This window comes from Brachyhypopomus gauderio, chromosome 4, assembly GCF_052324685.1.
Source record: "Brachyhypopomus gauderio isolate BG-103 chromosome 4, BGAUD_0.2, whole genome shotgun sequence".
Classification (NCBI taxonomy): Eukaryota; Metazoa; Chordata; class Actinopteri; order Gymnotiformes; family Hypopomidae; genus Brachyhypopomus; species Brachyhypopomus gauderio.
In genome coordinates this window covers 17,487,728-17,507,466 of record NC_135214.1, presented here as the reverse complement: position 1 = coordinate 17,507,466, position 19,739 = coordinate 17,487,728, and the positions used below count along the sequence as shown (strand labels likewise).

The following is a 19,739-nucleotide window of genomic DNA, read 5'->3' as shown; positions in this document are numbered from 1 at the left end:
ACATGGGTAAGCGGACTAACGTCACTTTGTAGGTAATCATTTTGTACACGCTTCACGGCATAAGATGGGGGAATGTAGTGGAATCAAACTTAAATGAATCAATAGTGCTAAAACCAAGTACCGATACTGCGGATAGAGTAATGTCATTCTCCACAAGCCCCTACGGGGACGGTGTGTGAATACGTGTATTCTCCAACCAATTCACGAGAAACATTTATGAGAACTGCATGGCACAACGTGTTAGATATACTCCAACTAGTCATCAACCAGCACCCCTTGGCACATACCACATACCACTCTCAACCCAGCAGCAACACTCGTGTAAAAACTCACTTCGACCAACCCCAATCAGAATCACTTCTGCGTAGAAACTGGTCGACAAAACAATGTATTTTCTTCTGCAGACATGTTGTGGTCAGAAAACTGACCAGTGATGAAGAGGTAGAGGGTCTGTGATATGTTGGACATATGGACGTGTGCACACCTGAAAAACAGGTGTGTTTAAAGACGTGGTGAGAGTAAGACTGTGAGGTCTGTGATCCACAGGCACTACTGCACCAGACTTTCCCAAGGTGATACTCAAACTTTGGGAGGCCTTTCCCTTCATCGTTTAATAAGTTGTGGGTTCAGGTTTAGCTGTAACCAAAATGGCCTCTGGCCTTGTGAGCTGTCATTGCGACTCACACGAGAGAGCTGTCATTGTGACTCATACGTGAGAGCTGTCATTGTGACTCATATGTGAGAGCTGTCATTATGACTCACGTGAGAGCTGTTATTGTGACTCACATGCGAGAGCTGTTATTGTTAGTCACACATGAGAGCTGTTATTGTGACTCACATGGGAGAGCTGGCATTGTGACTCGCACGTGAGAGTGGTCATTGTGACTCATACATGAGAGCTGTCATTGTGACTCACACGTGAGAGCTGTCATGACTCATACGTGAGAGTTGTCATTGTGACTCACACGTGAGAGCTGTTATTGTGACTCACATGTGAGAACTGGGAATGTGACTCACACATGAGAGCTGTCATTGTGACTCACACGTGTGAGCGGTCATTGTGACTCACACGTGCGAGCGGTCATTGTGACTCACACGTGAGGTGGTTTGCTTTTGGTCATGTGTTAATCATTTGTTTCCCACTATTTCCTTATTCCATCACTCTAGTACAGGACAAAAATATCTGTTTTATCCCAAAACTCTACAATGCAATTTACAATTTTGTAAATCATAATCTGGCATTTCTGTTTTATCCCAAAACTCTACAATGCAATTTACAATTTTGTAAATCATAATCTGGCATTTCTATTCTTGACGTTTTCTGCTCTAGTAAACCTTAGACAAGATGGTGGTATAATCTTTGTTTGTTGTGTGCTTCTGATATGGATCAAAGTATTATCAATGTTAACACCCTTGGTAGCTTGGTAACTTGAATATGAAAAACACAGTTTGCATAATGTTCAAATGCTGCAGACAGAGGCCTAATAATTCGTTATTACACTGCGGGAGTTTGGATAAAGAATGTGTGTCATTAAGAGAGCTTGAGTATGGTGAGACTTAGGAAAGAGGGAATTAATGATCTCAGGGATGTTTGGGAATTAAGTGTCTGTTAGGTCCCCTGTGAGGGCCGACACAGAATGAGTATGAACAAGGAACTGGTTTAACTTTGATTTGGGATGAAGCAAAATACAAGACATTAAAATACAAAATATTTACATAATACAAATTGCTAAAAAAGTTGAACTCAAGATGTTCAATGGATGAGGCACAGATAGCAATAGAAACTTTGAATGTAGTTTCATGTAAACTACATGGGATTTGGGATTTCTCAACAAGTGAATGATTTTAAAGTAGCCTGTAGAACACTGAGTAATTCACAATTATAGCTATAATGATAGATATAATGATCTATAATGATGAATCTATAATCAGATAAAAAAAATAAAAAAATCTAAAATCATCAGACTGGTCTACCCATGCTAGAGAGTTGGTCATGGAACTGGCATTTATTTATAGCTGTAACACTAATTAAAAGCACTTGTACTGTGAAAAACAGGATAACATGACCAGCTTTTCTCTAAGATCACAGGAATGGACAGACTGTGCTATGATAAAGGTCTCATGATTAGTGGATATCATAGGGTGAGTTAATGAGCTATTCAACTATTACTATTTTGCAGGATTGTTGATTACCCTGTATGGTGTGATTGCAGGACATTAATACTAGCTTAACACTTTCACTATACTTTCCATACAGATACCAAAGAACCATGGTTGTATGTATATAAAACATATATCATTAGGTGTCTAGTGTTAATAGCTGTGTATGAAGGTCATTAAAGTATCATGAGCCAGTTCTTGTCTTCTTGTACTTCTGTTATATTATGACTTCAACCTGCCACATAATAATCTTGTAAATATATAGTTCGGGTCTGTAACCCGATGCACTTTGAAAAGCTGTCCTAGCTTTCACTTTCAATCCAGCAGCACTACTGATGCCCACAGGAAGATATACTCTGATATAACAAGCATGGATATACCCCGATATACCCTAACATAAGAAGCACGGATATACTCTGATATAACAAGCATGGCTATACCCCGATATACGAAACCCTGATATACCCTAACATAAGAAGCATGGATATGCTGATATAAAAAGCCCCAATATACCCTGCCAGCTAACCCATCCATAATACCACCACATGTGTGTCATTGCCGCGCTGAGAACTGTCTGGCTGAATGGAAAACAGTGATCATAAAGAAACCAATTGAGATTGATAAATTGAGAACTGTGCATGTCAACACATGGACTACATCATGCAACTGCTCACAGAAATTCACCTGTATGTTAACCTAGTCAATATGGCTAGTGATTAATGATTATATTAACTAGTAATTATAGGTATGAATTTCAAATAAATAATTTAAACGTACAAGAGATTACACATATACAGACAACATACTGTCTCGAGATTATTTAATTACGATGTGTGTTAATTTAACAATCCCTTAATCTCAAGCAGTGTGGACCACATATGCCATCCAGGACCATCAGATTTACTTATTACTTTTGCTCTACAGCTATAACTGAAGACACAGTAACTGAATATGTTTGTGATGAACTCTCAGTTATTTCTGTTCTTTAACTTACTGTAAAATCCCCAAATCTGAGGTGTGTAACTTTGCCTAATTTTGTAAAAGACCACTGCATTCTTACCACAAAAATCAAGTACAGCAAAGCCAGATTAAACAGACTGGCCCCTGTGAAACTCTGTTCAATAAACTATCTCAGTTAAACTGACTGGCCCCTGTGAAACTCTGTTCGGTAAACTCTATCTAAGTTAAACTTTGCTAGCCCTCTTAGAAAAGATAAAGCATTCAATATATAGGTCATGATGATCACTATTTAAATATAACACCATATTAACATGTCTAATATTAACACTGTATATAAAATTCTTGTAGTTGCAGTTTTGTAGAACTTAAATAAATAAATCAGCTTTTATGCACATCCTCTTTCTTGCAAATGCATTGCTTTGAAACTGGCGTATGCCACACAACTGACCACATCATTTATATGTTACTGAATAAGTTCAAAGTGCTTACATAGCTCATACCTAAAATACTTTCCTCTTATCAATATCAACTTCAAAAATGCATGTCATAAACAATCTGACATCTAAAATCATGCCTCCACCTTAAGTGGATGAACAATATTCTTTATTTTCACACACCAATTTTTAAAACATTTTGATTCCAATAGCATGCTAAAACACCCCACAAGGAGCGAAAACTGACACTTTCAACAAAAGCTGTTAAATATATATTTACAACGATGCGAGATCTTCCACCGAAGACAGATCTTAACACAAGTTCTAAACTTGTTAGCTGTATGCACAGGGATATGAAACGGTTTTTTTTCAGAGTCCCTATGAAGACTGATACTGAAATGAAGTCGTATTTACACGTCCAAAATATGAGCTTCCAAGGTAATATGTCTCTGTGAACTTAAAAATAAGTCATTTCCATCGTTTCGTAAGAACGTTTCAAATTTCAAAATGTCCTCTTGATGTAGATGACTCTATATTGCACTAGTCTAGGGTCAGTTCTGGTCGTCTATACGTGTCTGCTCTCCTCCCGTTTGACGTGATCGGGCTTTTCGTGCGGTTTGATCTTCTTGTTCTGGTGCGTCTTCACATGTTTTGCCAAATGGTCGCTTCTCATGAACCTCTTGCAGCAGTCCGGACACACGAACCTCTTCTCCCCGGTGTGCGTCCTGAGATGTCTCTGTAGTTCGTCGGAGCGAGTGAAACTTTTCCCACAGAAGAGCCAGTTGCAGACGAACGGCCTCTCGCCCGAGTGCCAGCGCAGGTGCGCCTTCAGGTGCGACGTCTTCCCGTAAACCTTCCCGCACCCGGGGATGTGGCACACGTGCTGCTTCTTCTTGCCCGGCTCGTCGTTGGAGCTGGACGACTGGCAGTTCGGACACCGACACCTGCGACAGCGCCGGGCCGTGGCGAGGGGGGACTTGGTGTGAAGCAGGGCGGCGATTTGGGTCTGGTACTGCGCGAAGTCCGTGCGTCCCAGAACCAAGCTGCTCTGGAGCGGGAAGCGGTGCGGCGCCAGGGACGGGGGGTGAGCCACGTGGCCGCCCTGTTGGAGGCTCCACCAGGGGATGTCTTCTCCTGGAGTGGGTGATAACTGTCTCTGCTGCTGGTGGACCAGGCCTGAGTGTCCCGTTACAAAGCCCGGCATCGCAGGCGGCGCCGCGTACGTTACAGCGGGGACGTACGTCGGAGGACACGTGGACTGTAAGGACTGGACCGAACACGGCAGCATCTTGACGGGGGAGAAGTCATAAGGATACGCGGGGTCTGCTGGGGGGGTTAGAGGCAGCTCGTGGTGGGAGCTGTAGGAACCTTGCAGGTGCGCTGAAAGTTGGGATTTAGAAGATATTCCAAATGAAGAATTACTGGAGAAAGACTGAGCGTTTGCCTCGTTACTCCATGGATGGAAAATCCGCGATGGCGACCCAAGGGCTGTGTCGTAGGGAACCGGGATGAAGTCCGCGGGGTTGGTTCCGTGGTGGTGCCCGATCCTGTTACACGTAGCTGCTAGAAGTGCTAAAGGGGAGTGCTTGGTGTTCTCCGGTGAAGAGTTTGGAGTGCGGTCCTGAATGATCAAAAAGAGAGATGTTAAAAGCTCTGTACATGACAGATGCTTCAAAAACATGGACTAGAGACGAGATCAAAGACGAAGGTGCAACTTTGCCATATGGAGCCTGTGGATTATCTCATATTAATTTTAACCCAGATAAAAAACGCGAAAGAATGGCATTTATTACAGATAAAGAGTGCATATGTTTATTTAATCACTCACAAATCGACTAAAGATAATAATAACCTTGATCCTTACATGATCACAGCCAAGTTCACGTGAACTGACCTGCCGTGCGGATGCTTTAAATAAAACAACCTTTCCACTAATGTTTAAAAGTTGGCACGAACCTGCAGAAATGCCTGAAGAGTCTCGTTTCTTAGCACAGCCACTGCTGCCATGGCGAAACTTTCTCCCCTTTCCCACAGTCTCCACCAACAAGAATCAGAGCTCTGCAAAATAACAGAAAAAAAAACGTCTTCTCATGGAAAACCGCAGCCTGGACGCTTCCTCTCCTCAAGATATCCTTCGACTATCTGAGGACTGAAGGATCACTTCTTAGGATTTGATAAGGACTTTGGTGGGCCGCCAGCCAGTCAGGAGTAAGATTTATTACTTTGAAGTTTGCCGCTGCCCAATCATCAAAGAATAGCGGCTCTTTGAGAGGGGGAAGCAAATCCTTTGAATCCACAAAGCTCCTATGGTGTGTTTGTTGGTCTGGATAAAAGGGCTGATTATTAGGGGGGTGGGAAGGGTGGAGATAAAGGCGGGACAATTAATGAAGTAATCACTATGTGGGAAATGTATATACACAAATAATTGGATTTTCTTGATCAAAGACCCTTCACCGCCTGGAGACCCTGGTGTTGGGTGCTGGAGTCAGCCGACCCCCCCCCCCCCCCCCAACTCTCTTTATTGTAATGAAAGATTTGTAGCGTGGCCGTTGTGACAATACCACTGTGATATCTCCAGAGATCTCTCGGTTCAGACCTGTGTGATAGTTTCACGTGGGGAGGCGAAAGAGACGAGATGATGTGATTCAACACAAAGTTCATGATCATCGTGAAGCATTTGTTCCCAATCCATTTCCCAGCGGAAACATGTTTGACATCTAAAACTACCCCGTGCTCATTGCATCTAAGATGAAATTTATATTCAACTCTCTCGAGGATACGAGATAATACTTGACTAAATAAAACCACTGTTAGCGGGAAAGTGCGTTAATATTTATTGTTCTATTTACAATGAAAATCACCAGATGAATTTGACAGAAATGAATAACAAATGATGCGATTGACTAACGTCTCATTAGAGGAGTCAGGGTGCCAAATACAGGATGATGTCTTATTCTGGCGTTTCCTGAGAAGTTGAGCCTCCGTGAGGTTTTGTGAAGGCGGAGTTCCTGGCTCCACCGTCGCTTTCTGTCTCCGCCTAGACCTTGTCAAGATTTCATCTGCCTAACTGAATTTCAATGACCTTTTAGACACCTTAGCCTACAATATAATGATAGCACTAATCTAGTGGGCATGACAGATACATTTAGCAATGGGCTACGCTGCCAAATTAAACATGTGCACTAGTCTTAAATAAGGTAAATGTGTTTTAAATTTAAGGACCAGAGCGTGAATAAACTTGTTAAAAATTGCGTTTCTTTCTTTCTCTTTTTTATTTCGCGTTCCTCCTACAACCACTACTGTCCCTCTCAGAAAGTTTGCAGTAGCTGATGCAGAAGTGTCTCCTTTGAAGGGATTAGAGTCCCAAGTCCTCTCCCACGGGGGACAAGGGTCCCGCTGCGCCGAAAGGCAATCTTGCGTTTTCCTACAACCTACTGAGGACCGCAACTGATGCACTTTTCAGTTTAGTCCTTTTTAAAAATCATTTTACGCGTAATACTATGAAATACATCATCTGTATCGAGGATGTTCTCATCTCCCGCGCCACCCGAAGCGCGCAGATGCGTAATTGCGCATTGACCATTATCCTGGATTTACACGACATATTAAGGGCCAAAATGAAAATTTAAAAAGTAATATATATATATATCGATTTGACAAAGACATTTCTACAAACAGTAACTTTTAAAAGCTAAGCTGCTATTGTACACCTACCGAAGCTATTTTGACGAAAAGCTCTTAATCGTAAGGACATTTTTCTAAGAAAAAAAAAACTTTTCCAGAGAAACTGTTAAGTAATAATAACATTCATTAAATCAGATTTATTTCAGTTTTTTTGGTCTGGTACAAAACACTGCAGATGAAAAAATGTAATATCAAACATGACACAACAACATGACAGTACACTGATTTCAGGCAAAGCTACAATATCAAACAGCTACTGCTATGTAAAATATTAGTATGCTCACTTTTTACTTCAGATAACCTTTCCATCTGTGCTCCTATAGGTTGGAATACAATAATCAATCTTAATCAAATTTACAAACTCAGCCAGTCAGGAATCTAGAAGTTCAGTACTGCCCTTTATGGTGGGAATTAAAACATCTTCATACTGAAAGAAACTTCAACTCAAAGTAAAAGACCAATGCAGACATTTACACTACATATTTAAGGTAAAAGATGAAAGCAATCACTCTTTCTTCAACTGACCAATCAAATGATGGACTGAAAGAAAATGTAACAAATTTAATATATAGTCTGGAAAGATTTGAAGATTTATGAAGTCTAGCAGTCGTGTAAACTGATGTGTGACAGGACATTTGCTGTTTACAGAATCCTCATTTTTACAGGAGTTGGCAATTTAAACAAGCCACATTAATTGTGAAAGTTACATAATAGCTGTCAAACAGTTAAACACATACAGTATCTGTGTATCAAAGAGGGCACAACAATAAGCAAATACTTCAAACAACAAATATATGATAACGCCTCAGTATTGACTTACATATACATATTTATATCAAGTGGTTTGAACTGAAGAAGGCAGTCTCTGTGCGTGAACACAAGAGCACGAGACAAAATCAATGCATTCAAGAAATATAAAAATCCATTTAATCCATAAACTCAATTCAAAGCTCACAGATTTACAAAGTAAGTTGCAGTTGGTAGCAACTTTACATAGAACTTTGCATACAGGCCAATGTGAATAAATGGTCCAACTTTTCACGTTTTCTGGACTGCAGAAATAGAAGAAAGAAAAAAGTTGGTTCCACATCTGTGTCACACACAAGAAAGGAAGACAAAATGAGAGAAAGAAAGGAAAGGGAGAGAGAAGAACTGATAGAGAGAAATGAGAGAAGGGAGAGAGAAAGGGAGAGAGACTGAGAAAGAAATGAGAGAAGGGAGAGAAAGTGAGAGAGAAGGACTGAGAGAGAAATGAGAGGGGAGAGAAAGAAAGGGAGGGAGAGAGAAGGACTGATAGAGAAATGAGAGAGGGGAGTGAGAGAGAAAGGGAGAGAGAGAAGGACTGATAGAGAGAAACGAGAGAAGGGAGAGAACTGCTCGGGGCTCCCGGGTACTTGAGCCGCTGTAATGGTGTCTCGTATGAGAAAACATCTGTGAATTTCCTCAGTGATCTACAACAAAGTCTAACTCAGAGCAGTCGCTCACTGTTCCTTTGAAGTCCCTGCCTGACAGAAAGCTGCCATTGTCCTCAGCCTCCAGTGCGCCGTGGTGCAGCTACACTCTCGCCGCGCCGACACCCCTCCACCCCATCCCTCCACCCCATCCCTCCACCCAATACCTCCACCCCACCCCTCCACGCAATACCTCCACCCCATCCCTCCCTCTCTGAAATCTGATACGGATGCCTCTCCTCACGCCGCTGGGCGGAAAAGCAGGGCCGGACGCTTGAAAGACCGAGATGGGGCGGTGTGCAGACAGGCCTGGGGTCACCAGAGGAGGGACAGGGCGCCGTCCGAAATGACGACCCCCAGCTCTGTGTGTGGCAGCTACTGCTGCAGAATGCCACGGAGGTCCCAGCCATGATAATTGCAGGGGTCACATTCTGCTTCCTTGAGGTCAATCAGTTCTGGATTCTAGCAAAACAGACATAGAACACATTCTTCTCAGAGCTTTGCTGACTGTATTTTTTAGGATAATATTTAATGGCTGGCGATATGAATGTTTGTCCTTGAGAAAAGCAAGACCCCCTTTGTTGCTGAACTAATCAAATATTTCATTTGAAATTCAGAGCTCTTTCTAATTACTATTCACATTTTACAAGGAGTTCTGTTCAAGGGCTGCCTACACTCTTAAGACAAAACTCTGGCAAATTGCTGTCTTTCATATGAGAAATACAATTACTGGTCGATATACCTTATTTTAGCCAATAATTAACTGCACTATATAAACTAACATTACAGAAACCCAGGCCCAGAAACCCATTCCACTCTTAGGCCCAATAGTTTAATTGTGTATTATTTTATGACATTATATATCCATTAGATCCATCGCCACTCACAAAGAGTTATTAATTTCATTTCCAATTTCAATTATTTTACCCTCTCAGCACTTATAGCACAATAAAAAACTTCAGGTGCTAAGGTGCTAGATGGCCCCCCCACTTCTTATTAAACAGCTACAGGAATATCAGTCTGATCCTCGCACATTTGAGGGCCGCAATCACAGAGGAGAGGAGCTCCACGACTGAACCGCACAGAGCCGACCCGCAGAGTTGAGGCTCTAGCCCCGAGAGCTCCTCCCGGCCGCCGCTCCTCACTGCGAGGGACAGATCTGTCGCTCTGCACCGCCCGCCCACTAAAACCTCCCACCAATCGGCAAGGCGCTGGAGCCATCCTCCTCGCTCCCGCTCCCCGGCCCCGCCTTCACTCGCCGGCAGCTGCTAGCTCCATCTGGGAGGGCTTCAGCAAGGCCAAACAAAACAGGTTACTCCTTCGGCCACGCCAGCTCCTGTAGCCTTCTTCGCTCGGCGCAAACAACAGGGGCTAATCGCAATTTCACGCTCTGATTTTCTCCAGTGCCCCCCTCCGAACCCCGCAGGCAGAGAAACGTTAAATAAGCTCATTTTCCGAGGATACGAGAGACACGCTCATCCATATGGTCACGCGGCTCGGTGCGGTGTGGTGCGTCTCGGTGTGGCACTACTTCAACATCAATGAGGCATCGGCGGCTTTTACGTTTTACATCTCACTCGTGATTGACACTTCCACAAGTGACTCTAGCTCAGCAAAGCCGGCCCTCTGGTGTACGGCCGGTCCTCTAATCAGTCTGCTGCTCCGTAAAGACGTGGAGCAGGGGGTTTGGGTAGAGCCCACACAAACTCTTCAGGGATCTTACTTCTTTAGGCCTTTTTGTATTCGTTCTGTGCTCATGCAAATGCGGGTAACTCAGCGGTACACAGAAAGCCCTCAACAAATTGCAGGTGTTAGGAAGCCGAAACAAAGGCCACTACAACCCCTAATGGTATCTCTCATCATTAGCAAGTCTTTGATGTGTATGCTCCACTCTCTCTTTTATCTCCATCTCCTTCTCTCTCTCTTTCTCTCTTCATTAATGCAGTCTATAGGGAGGGCTTCCTATCCACCCCTCCCCCCTCCACACACACACACACACACACACACACACGTCGGACATCTGTTTGGCTGTTCCGCCTGTCCCTCACTCAGACATCACTCATGATGTGGGGTTAAGAGCATGGCGGTCCTAATCTGCTGATACTCTAAATTAGCTGAGACACAGGTCACATGATGCATACCGGCAACCATTAGGCCAAAGCGTATTGTTTTCACTTGAAGCATCGTCATACCTCCGTGATGAAGGTGCGTAGCTCCCTCATAAAGAATTCTACACAGCCACTCCACAGTTATGTCAATATATGAGAGTGTTTGAGTGTCTCAGAGAGAGAGAGAGAGAAAGAGAATGCACGTGTGCGCATGTGCGTATCAATAGCCAGTTACCTGCTTTACATCGCAGCAGGTCTGAAAGAGAAGCTTTAGAAACACTGCTATTCAAACTCCCTCTTTGAACTCTGAAGGATATAGAGGCAGGACAATGCAAGTCTATTTGTGTTCATCCTTTGAAGTCCGTCCTCACTGTTAATATAAGGCAGAGTATCCTGTCTGACAATAAATACTTTTCTGCCTTCCACTGAAGGATTATGCCTGTGAGATATCTGAAAGGTGGCACATTGCGTTTGGTATGGTGAAGAAATGCAATTTAGAACAAACAGCTAAAACAGAAGGAATAACTGCACTGGTGAACAACATGAACCACATTAAAGGAGTTGCTCTGCCGCCCCAGACGCACACGACCCTTTAATGAGATGAAAACAAAGGCTTGTCACGCTTTTATGGAGGTATTAAAGCAGACAGGTGCAGGACCTACAAACTTCTTCTTTCCATTTGAGGGCTTCAATGCAAGATCTAGACCAGTCATGGCTCAGAGGAGATTTTTGTAGTAAAGGATAAGTTCATTCCACCTGAAAATAAGAAGATATAATTTTACAAATTTTTGCGAGTTATATTAATCAGTGTTACGCACAACTCGTGTACAAGCCTCCAAGTGCCTTTCTGGGTTAGGGGGTGCCAGGACCCATGGCAACAAGAGGGAGGAAATTAGTAAAAGAAAAACTGGTCCAAAGCACCGCACTTCAGAGACTTTCACTGGGACAAAAACTTAAGAGCTTTTTCCAAATTGATTTCCATGCCAATGCAGGGCCAAAATAATCTGGGGAGAGAGATCTGCGTTAACGGATTCTGCGAGGTTTAAAGAGACACTCGCGGCTGCTGGAGTGACCTATTTCAGCCCAAGTGCCTCTGAGAGACGGAATATTCTCAGGCAGGGAATAATGCACATGTAATATTTTAATTACCTCTGGATCTAGAGAGAACAGAGTGGATATGGACACACTGGGCAATTAGAACTCAGAACCGGGACTTCAGAAGTAGACACACACACATACGCACACACACACACGCACATGCACACACACACACACACACACACACACACACACACACACACACACACACACACACACACACACACACACAGGGTGCTGTATACGCTACATTATTGGGAGCAGATTTGTGATTAATTCAGTGTCCGGGAGAACCACCATAACATCTTCTCCCAATTGCAGATTCATGGGGTCTACATTTGGTTCCTGTAAAACTGCTTTGAGACAATGTCTGCTGATAATAGCACCACATAAATAAAATTACTTCATATTGAAATGAATATGAATTTCCATGAGCAAGCTCATTTAAAAAAGTTACAAAGGTTCTGGGTTGGCTTATGGAATGTATAGGAGGTTTCATCCATGCTAGCACACTAGCATAACGCTGAGGTCAACTGGCCGCACTCTTCACATAAGGCGTCGTGACATCCGCAGATAACACATTTGCAGCTCTAATAAGGTTTTGTGAAAAGGCAAATGAGTGTTCACTCACTGTAAACTGTAAACATGGCAAACCTGACTATGAAAGGGGAATGAGAGAGAAAGAGGGAGGGAAGGAGGGAGGAGAGAAGCAGGAAGCTCATGCTCTCTCTCTCCATCTCAAAACCCTTCCTACAAAGATAAAAATCTTTGCCTGGGCCCTGGGGTGTCAACAAAAGGAGATGCAGTAAATGATATGCAAATTGAAAAAAACAGAGTCACAAATCCAGCGCAGTTTGCCCGACACATCCGAGAAGGAGAGAAACACGTGTTTCCGCTGATTTTTTCACAGAGCGTTTATTTTCACCCCCTACCCCCCACGTCACTACCACCGCCGCGGTGTTCCATCAGCAGAGGTGCTTCTATACAGAGAGAAAACATGGAAGAGTGGCAGAAAGTTTTGACGTCCCTTTTTGGGGGGGTGGGGTAGTGGAAAATGCACCATGATCATAACAGTCTTATCTCTGTCTAAGAGCTGTCTCTCTCTCCCACTCTCGGAGAGAGGGATCAAGAGAGAGTAAGCTGGTTATCTGCCTCTTCCAAGAAGGCCCCAATTTAATGATTTATAGTTATTGGTTTGATAAGCTATATTTAATGAAAGAAGGATATCGCACATCTAAATTAGAGGATAGACATTGTGGGGCTTCCCTGAACTCTCTGGGTGGATGAGAGGCTTTGAAATGGAGATATGAGCCACGTCCTTTCGATAAGGCAGCGCGGAGCCCCAGAGCGGAACACGGGAGGTCCGGCCCGCTATGAACCTCACGCTGTGGACTCTCTGCTATGATCATTAAGACAGTCCCGCATGTCAGAACCAACCTTACTCTTAAAGTGATTGCAACAGAGTCTGTTCAGTTTTGAGTGTGAGTGTGTGTGTGTGTGTCAGGATAGCAGTGGGGAAACAGCAAAGAAAACTGGCCTTCACACAAAGCCAAGCTACAAAGCCAATCCCCCGAGTTTTGATTATTCTGGAACAGAACTAGCTCTGATGTTCTACGTGAATCCCCAGTTGCCCCTCAGGACAGAGGACCTCAGGACACAGGACCTCAGGACACAGGCCTCCCCCGATCGAATGTGCTTCGTCACTTACTCCTCTGTTTACAGATTCAGTGTCTGTTCCATTTGTCATGAATATCAAAGCAAAACTGAGCTTTTGCTCTTTAGGTGTGACTCTTGTGTAAACTAGAACTCAGAAAGGTGCAGAAAGACAGAGAGAGACAGAGGGGGAGAGAGAGAGAGAGAGAGAGAGAGAACAGGCAGGGTTTAATTAGTTCTGTTGTTTGTGTGCCTGCTGTAATGGAGGAGAGGTGACACTAGACCAGGCCATTGGAGCTGCAGGCCCCTGACTCTATACTCGGCTTGAAAAATAAACGCCACCCCTGGACCTGCGCTCCTTGACTGGTGGGGCGCTGTCCGGGGTCTCTCTCTCCCGCCTGCGGGGGCGGGCGGGTGAGGGTTTCTGGAAAGTGCGGCTCTGGTACTCCACCGCTCTGTGGGGGGCCGTGGGCGGGTGGGATTCCCGGGTCTCTCTCTCCGCCCGCCTCTGGCCTCTGGGGGAATGCTGTCGCAGCTACCCACCCTTGCTGGTAAGTACATTCCATACATCTATCCTATGTTGCACTTCTAGGTTGCACATAAACACACACTCACACACACCCATACATCGCACTCATCTGCACTATATGTATTTGGTTTACTTTCTGTACTTCTTTGCAGTGGTCATTTGAGCTGGTTGCGTGTTTTATTTTATTAATATTATTATTATTTTATTATTATTAATTTTTTTTTTTTTTAATTATTATTATTATTTTTTTCTTCTTTTCTTTTTCTTCTCCTTTCTTCTCCTACCTCTGTCTTTTCCCTTTTTATTATTTCTCTCCCCCTCTTTTCTTGGTCCACCTAACCCCAATAATTATCACTTTGCATATTGTTATCACTATATATTGTTATCACTACACTATATATTATACAGAATTGTTATAATTGCCATTTAAATCTGTACATAAAAACAAAGTTGTCCTCCAAAGATGGGGGGGTGGAGGTGGGCCAAAAAAAAAAAAAAAAAAAAAAAGAAAAATAAACGCCACGTCTTTTTAAGGACTGTTTGTTTTTGGTTCAGCCCATTTCATCCCATCTGAGCACAAACTCTGAAACAGAGACAGTATTGTACCGGCGAGGAAGTGCTGCACACAAGTCTTTTTGTTACCTCCTGAGGGACCAAAAAAAGAGAAAAGAAACGATAAAACATCTATCCTCCCCAAGTTTAGCGGACATCTAAGGTTTCGTCCTGTCGTCAGGAGCTCGCGAGTCTGAACCCTGACAAAACCACAGCCATCCACGGCAGAGAGCAGAATTGAACACCCAGGCATGTGAAAGAGTGGATGGGCCTAGATTATTAGGGTATAGATTGGTGTGATGTTGGCCAATCACGAGCCTCGGTTAGTCCGCATGCCCAGAACAGGGCAGGCGGTGCACTTTGACAGTGTTCACGTGTCCTGTTGTTCATGTGTAGGCTGTGTTCTCAGGTCTTACTCTGCGTTTACACTGCCCGTGACTTTTTGCCTCTCGATCCCCAAGTAGCTTGGCGTTCGGCGCCTGTGGGCGTTCCTGAACTCAAGATGAACTTTGGGTGCCATGGTTTCACTGACGCCGAGCACCAGTGCAGTAGGCCGTAGGCTGCTTGTGGCTACAGAGTGTAGCTGGAGGCATCAAGGAGAAACATGGAACCTTCTGATTCAAACTAGCTCATAAGCTAATTTGGTCTTAATAAGACATTCTCATACTTTTTTTTGTTTTTGTTTGTTCTAGTTTGGCACTAATAAGCAGTGTTGGGAACGTTACTTTAAAAAAGTAATTAGTTATAGTTACTCACTACTTGTTCAAAAAAGTAACTGAGTTAGTAACTGAATTACTCTATAATAAAAGTAACTCATTACCAGGGAAAGTAACTATTTGCGTTACAGTTAAAAAAAGTTATATGCCAATAAATAAGGATTTTTTTTTTGAAAAAGCAGTTTTTACAGTCAGTTGAAATGAGTAGATCAGGAAGGTGTTTAACATTTGATATTTATTGCACATCCACAGACCAGTGCAGGATAAAATCCTTTAAAATCCCAAATCTTTGTAAAAAATAAAAGCAAAAGTAAACAGTTACACTATATAAAGTACATTTACATCTATCAAATTTAATTAAATTCTCTCAACCTGAGACAACTGGTTTATTCACAATAGAAGTAAACTTAACAATAAAACCTCTATTCTTAATTAAATAAATCAAATACCCAGACTGGTAGACATTCAGGAACTTCCAAGTATTTTCTTAAGTAATGTTTATATCGCCACCTTGAAAATGTTAATTTTTCCTCGGCTTGCTCCTGACTCGCCATTTCTGTCTCTTCTCCGTTTGTGTCGTGTCACTGGAGTATTTAGGCGCGCGTGTAAAAACACTGGCTCTGATTGGCTACCATAACGCTGCATTAGCCAATCGCTTACTGACTTGTTACGTTAAACAGGTGTTACACCGAGAACTGTGACCTATCGAGATCTGTTACTCCTCACTAGCCTGGGCAGCGGTCCGCTCGCATTAGTATATCAATATAGTAACGCACCGCTTCTAATGACCAGTAACGTCAACGGCATTGTAACGACAGGAAAAGTAATTAATTATATTATCCCGTTACTGACAAAATGACCAACACTGCTAATAAGTGATGTTCCGTGAATGAGTGTGGGGAAAGATCACCAGAAATGTATTCAGCAACGAGTTGTCAAAGTCAAAGTCAAATTTATTTATATAGCGCTTTTTATAACGCATGTTGTCACAAAGCAGCTTTACAATCGTATGGGTCCAGATCCCTAACAGTGAGTAGAGATTAAACCTTCCTAATTTGCATAAAGTTCAACTCTGCTCAATTTTTTATTGTCACTGACTCCACCCACTTCACATTGACAGTGTCCCCCTCTCACCTGCGCCCCCCCTCACCTGCCCCCCCCTCACCTGCCCCCCCCTCACCTGCACCCCCCCTCACCTGCGCCCCCCCTCACCTGCCCCCCCCCCTCACCTGCGCCCCCGCCTCACCTGCACCCCCGCCTCACCTGCGCCCCCCCTCACCTGCGCCCCCCCCTCACCTGCGCCCCCCTTCACCTGCGCCCCCCCTCACCTGCGCCCCCCCCTCACCTGCGCCCCCCCTCACCTGCGCCCCCGCCTCACCTGCACCCACCTTCACCTGCGCCCCCGCCTCACCTGCGCCCCCCCCCCTCACCTGCACCCCCCTTCACCTACGCCCCCGCCTCACCTGCGCCCCCCCCTCACCTGCACCCCCCAGTCTGTCACATGTATTCCGGTTTCATTAGCTGTGCTTCAAAAATGTTCATCTCACATTTCTTGTAACGTCACAATTTCTATATGTTCATTTCTAATGCATCAATTAACTTAACTGTTAATTAGAAATATGTGCTCAGATGTCTAGACTCACTTGCTCATGTGTTGGGCTTTACTTTGTATGTCCTGAGGAGGTATAAAACAGTCACACTGTTTCCGACTGTAGCTCAGTTGTGTGGTGCGTAACTAACCACAGATGAAGTGCATGATGGTGGCCAGGGGAAAGTTCAGGAACGAGCTCTAACTGTAGGTTTACAAGTTAGTGTTTCCAATCAAGACACCAAGGAAGGGAACTGAGGGGGTGATAAAACCAGGGACTATAATGGGGTGTGAACAACCCGCTCAAGACTAAAGGGCACCAACGTATTTGGCTGGTATTTAACCTTATTTTTATATTAAGAAATTTTTGGTGACTAACTTCATGACTCTAGGTAATTTGCATAATTAAAAAGAGATTAAGTCCGAATCACCAAATCTGAGCTTTTAAGTTCATCAGGCGGGCTAATTGAGGTCACACTCTATGGCGTTAACAGGTAAGGAGTTGACTCTGAACCTGATGGGTGGTGTCTGGGTGGTGTGACGTGTGTGGTGAATAAAAATGACAGGGTCAGGATTGCCCACCTGCTGCTGTGGGTGTGGGTGAGGATGAGGGGCAGGCCGGCATCCTCTCAGCTCTGGCTCACCAGGGTTCCTCTGGAAAGGGGAGGAGCCGCAGTGGAAAGGGGTGGGGGAGGGGGCGGAGCTTCAGAGTGCTCAGGGATTGACTCCACCACAGAGAGCAGTTGATAATACTCATCCTCTCCGTCCAAGAGTTTTGTCTGCCTGAGGTTTGCATGTAAGACAGAAAGAGACAGAAAGAGAGTGGGAGAGAAAGAAAGGAAAAAGAAAAGAAAAACAGAATGGGAAGGGTTGTACAGAAAGAGATAGAGGAGAGGATAAATGAGAAATGTATAGGGTTAGTCAGAAAGAGACCGTGAGATGAGACGAGGGAGGAAAGTTAAACAGAGACAAAACAGGAGAAATGGATTAGACAGCTCTCTCCCATGGACGATGATTTTACTTTTCCCCAGGGAGCAAATGTTAATCCTTTAAATGTAAGCAGTGATAGCATGGCTGAAAGAACCAGAGTAAGAGAGAGAGAGATTTTAATGCTCATTTAAACCAACCTGGCTCACTAAAACAGGCTTTAGTTCAAACAGGAAGAGAGAGACACAGAGAAAGTCACTGGATATCACAATTAAAATTTCCATAATGTACAGTTTTTCTTCCCTCCCAAGAATAACAGAAAAGCAAGAGCTATTTAAAAGCCTCTTATTTTGAGCTCTGAATTTACATTAGCAGAAAACAAAATCCTTTTCTGGATCATTCACTTCCACAAAGGGCCTGTTCTGTTTAGATATGGCAGAGCAGAGAGTGGAGCAACAGCAGTTATTTACCCAAGTTTTCTGGGTTTCCTCTTGCTCCCCTGGTAATCTAGAGTTCTCTGCAGAGAACACAGAGACACACAAACACACACACAAGTCAAAAAAGACAAGCAAATGGACGAACGAAGCCTGAATGTACGAACGAACGCACAAACGCACTGGGGAGAGAATCATTAATTTTTAATTCAAAGTGATTTTGTGTTGAATGTGAACAGATGCTGATAATATCAGAAGTCACAGCATAATGTTTTTTTTTTTTTTTGATCAAAGAAGGCCGGGTGAGTCTGATGAAGCATGCCTCTTGCTCGGCTTTGATAAACCACATCAATTATTCACCGTGAAGGCAGACATCCCCACATGAAAGCAACAGATAAAGAGCAGAGGCCCATGCCGAAGACAACAGGCTCGGAGCGCAGGGGTGGGGGGTCGGCCCAGGGGCGGCGGGGGTAGCTGGGGCGGCTTGGGGGTCTGGCACAGGTAGCTTTAATTGTATTATCATCTGGAAACAAAGTGGGACAAGGGGCCTGATTTGGGGCTTTGAACTCACGCTGAGCTGGCTGTAGTAAAGATTGTCCTCCGGGCTGTTCAGAAGCTTAGGCTGGTGTCCTCGTCGCCGAGGGGCGCGGTGTAGGACCCTCCCTGCTTGATGGACATGGACACGGACACACACACACACACACACACACACACACACACACACACACACACACACACACACACACACACACACACACACACACACAGTCAGGTGTCATCTTTCCCCACTGTGCGCAAATACAGAAATCGCATTAAAACTCTACTGTGAGACAAACAGACAAACATGACAGCAATACACCATGAAGAGATATACATAACCCCCTACACCCTCTTTCTAATACACACACACACACACACACACACACACACACACACACACACACACAAACACACACACACACACAGCCCAACAGACACAGTCCACTGGGTTAAAGAAAAAATCACACAAAACAGCCAGCAAGCACAAATGACAACTACACGAAATTCCGCAAGATTACACACAGAATAACATTAAATAAAACCAACCAACCAAGCACAAAACAATACACAACTACTGTGGTTTATAAAGCCACCTCAACACATCTTGGTCACAGTTTACACACCGTGATTGACAGTTAATTAACGTCAAATTGACAGGGCTGGCCTTGCCTCTCAAAGACCTCGGCCTAATCTCTGCTTACTGTCATCTGGAGAAGGTCACCGAGCACTTTGCCATGTGTGCCGACACATGATCAAATACACAGTATGTATTTATCACAGTACCTCTGTGATCTTATGGTTGAATATTCTGTGGGTTTACAATTATTGAAGATCAAACAGCGTGTCAGCGGAGCTAGGAAACCCACGGCTCATCTCGTGTTCACTTTTAACATGTCTGATCCACA

General features: G+C 43.9%; 2 protein-coding genes across 7 annotated transcripts in view; both read right to left on the bottom strand.

Moving 5' to 3' along the window:
• Positions 1 to 3,017: 3,017 nt before the first annotated feature.
• Positions 3,018 to 5,914, bottom strand: sp5a (Sp5 transcription factor a). Its single transcript, XM_077001199.1, has 2 exons — positions 5,511 to 5,914; positions 3,018 to 5,175 (listed from the first exon to the last, which is right to left on the bottom strand). Exons 1-2 carry the CDS (start codon positions 5,559 to 5,561, stop codon positions 4,120 to 4,122), a joined length of 1,107 nt encoding a protein of 368 aa, XP_076857314.1. The 5' UTR covers positions 5,562 to 5,914; the 3' UTR covers positions 3,018 to 4,119.
• A 1,459-nt stretch (positions 5,915 to 7,373) lies between these two features.
• Positions 7,374 to 19,739, bottom strand: part of myo3b (myosin IIIB) — an 82,428-nt gene continuing 70,062 nt past the window's right edge. For 3 of the 6 annotated variants that reach the window (XM_077002748.1, XM_077002751.1, XM_077002754.1), the window contains 4 exons: positions 18,866 to 18,960; positions 18,331 to 18,377; positions 17,516 to 17,716; positions 7,374 to 9,151 (listed from right to left, as the gene is read on the bottom strand). In XM_077002748.1, coding sequence (XP_076858863.1) covers positions 17,563 to 17,716; positions 18,331 to 18,377; positions 18,866 to 18,960 — 296 coding nt within the window. In that variant the 3' untranslated portion in view covers positions 7,374 to 9,151; positions 17,516 to 17,562. The other 3 variants (XM_077002750.1, XM_077002752.1, XM_077002749.1) reach the window with 2 other exon arrangements.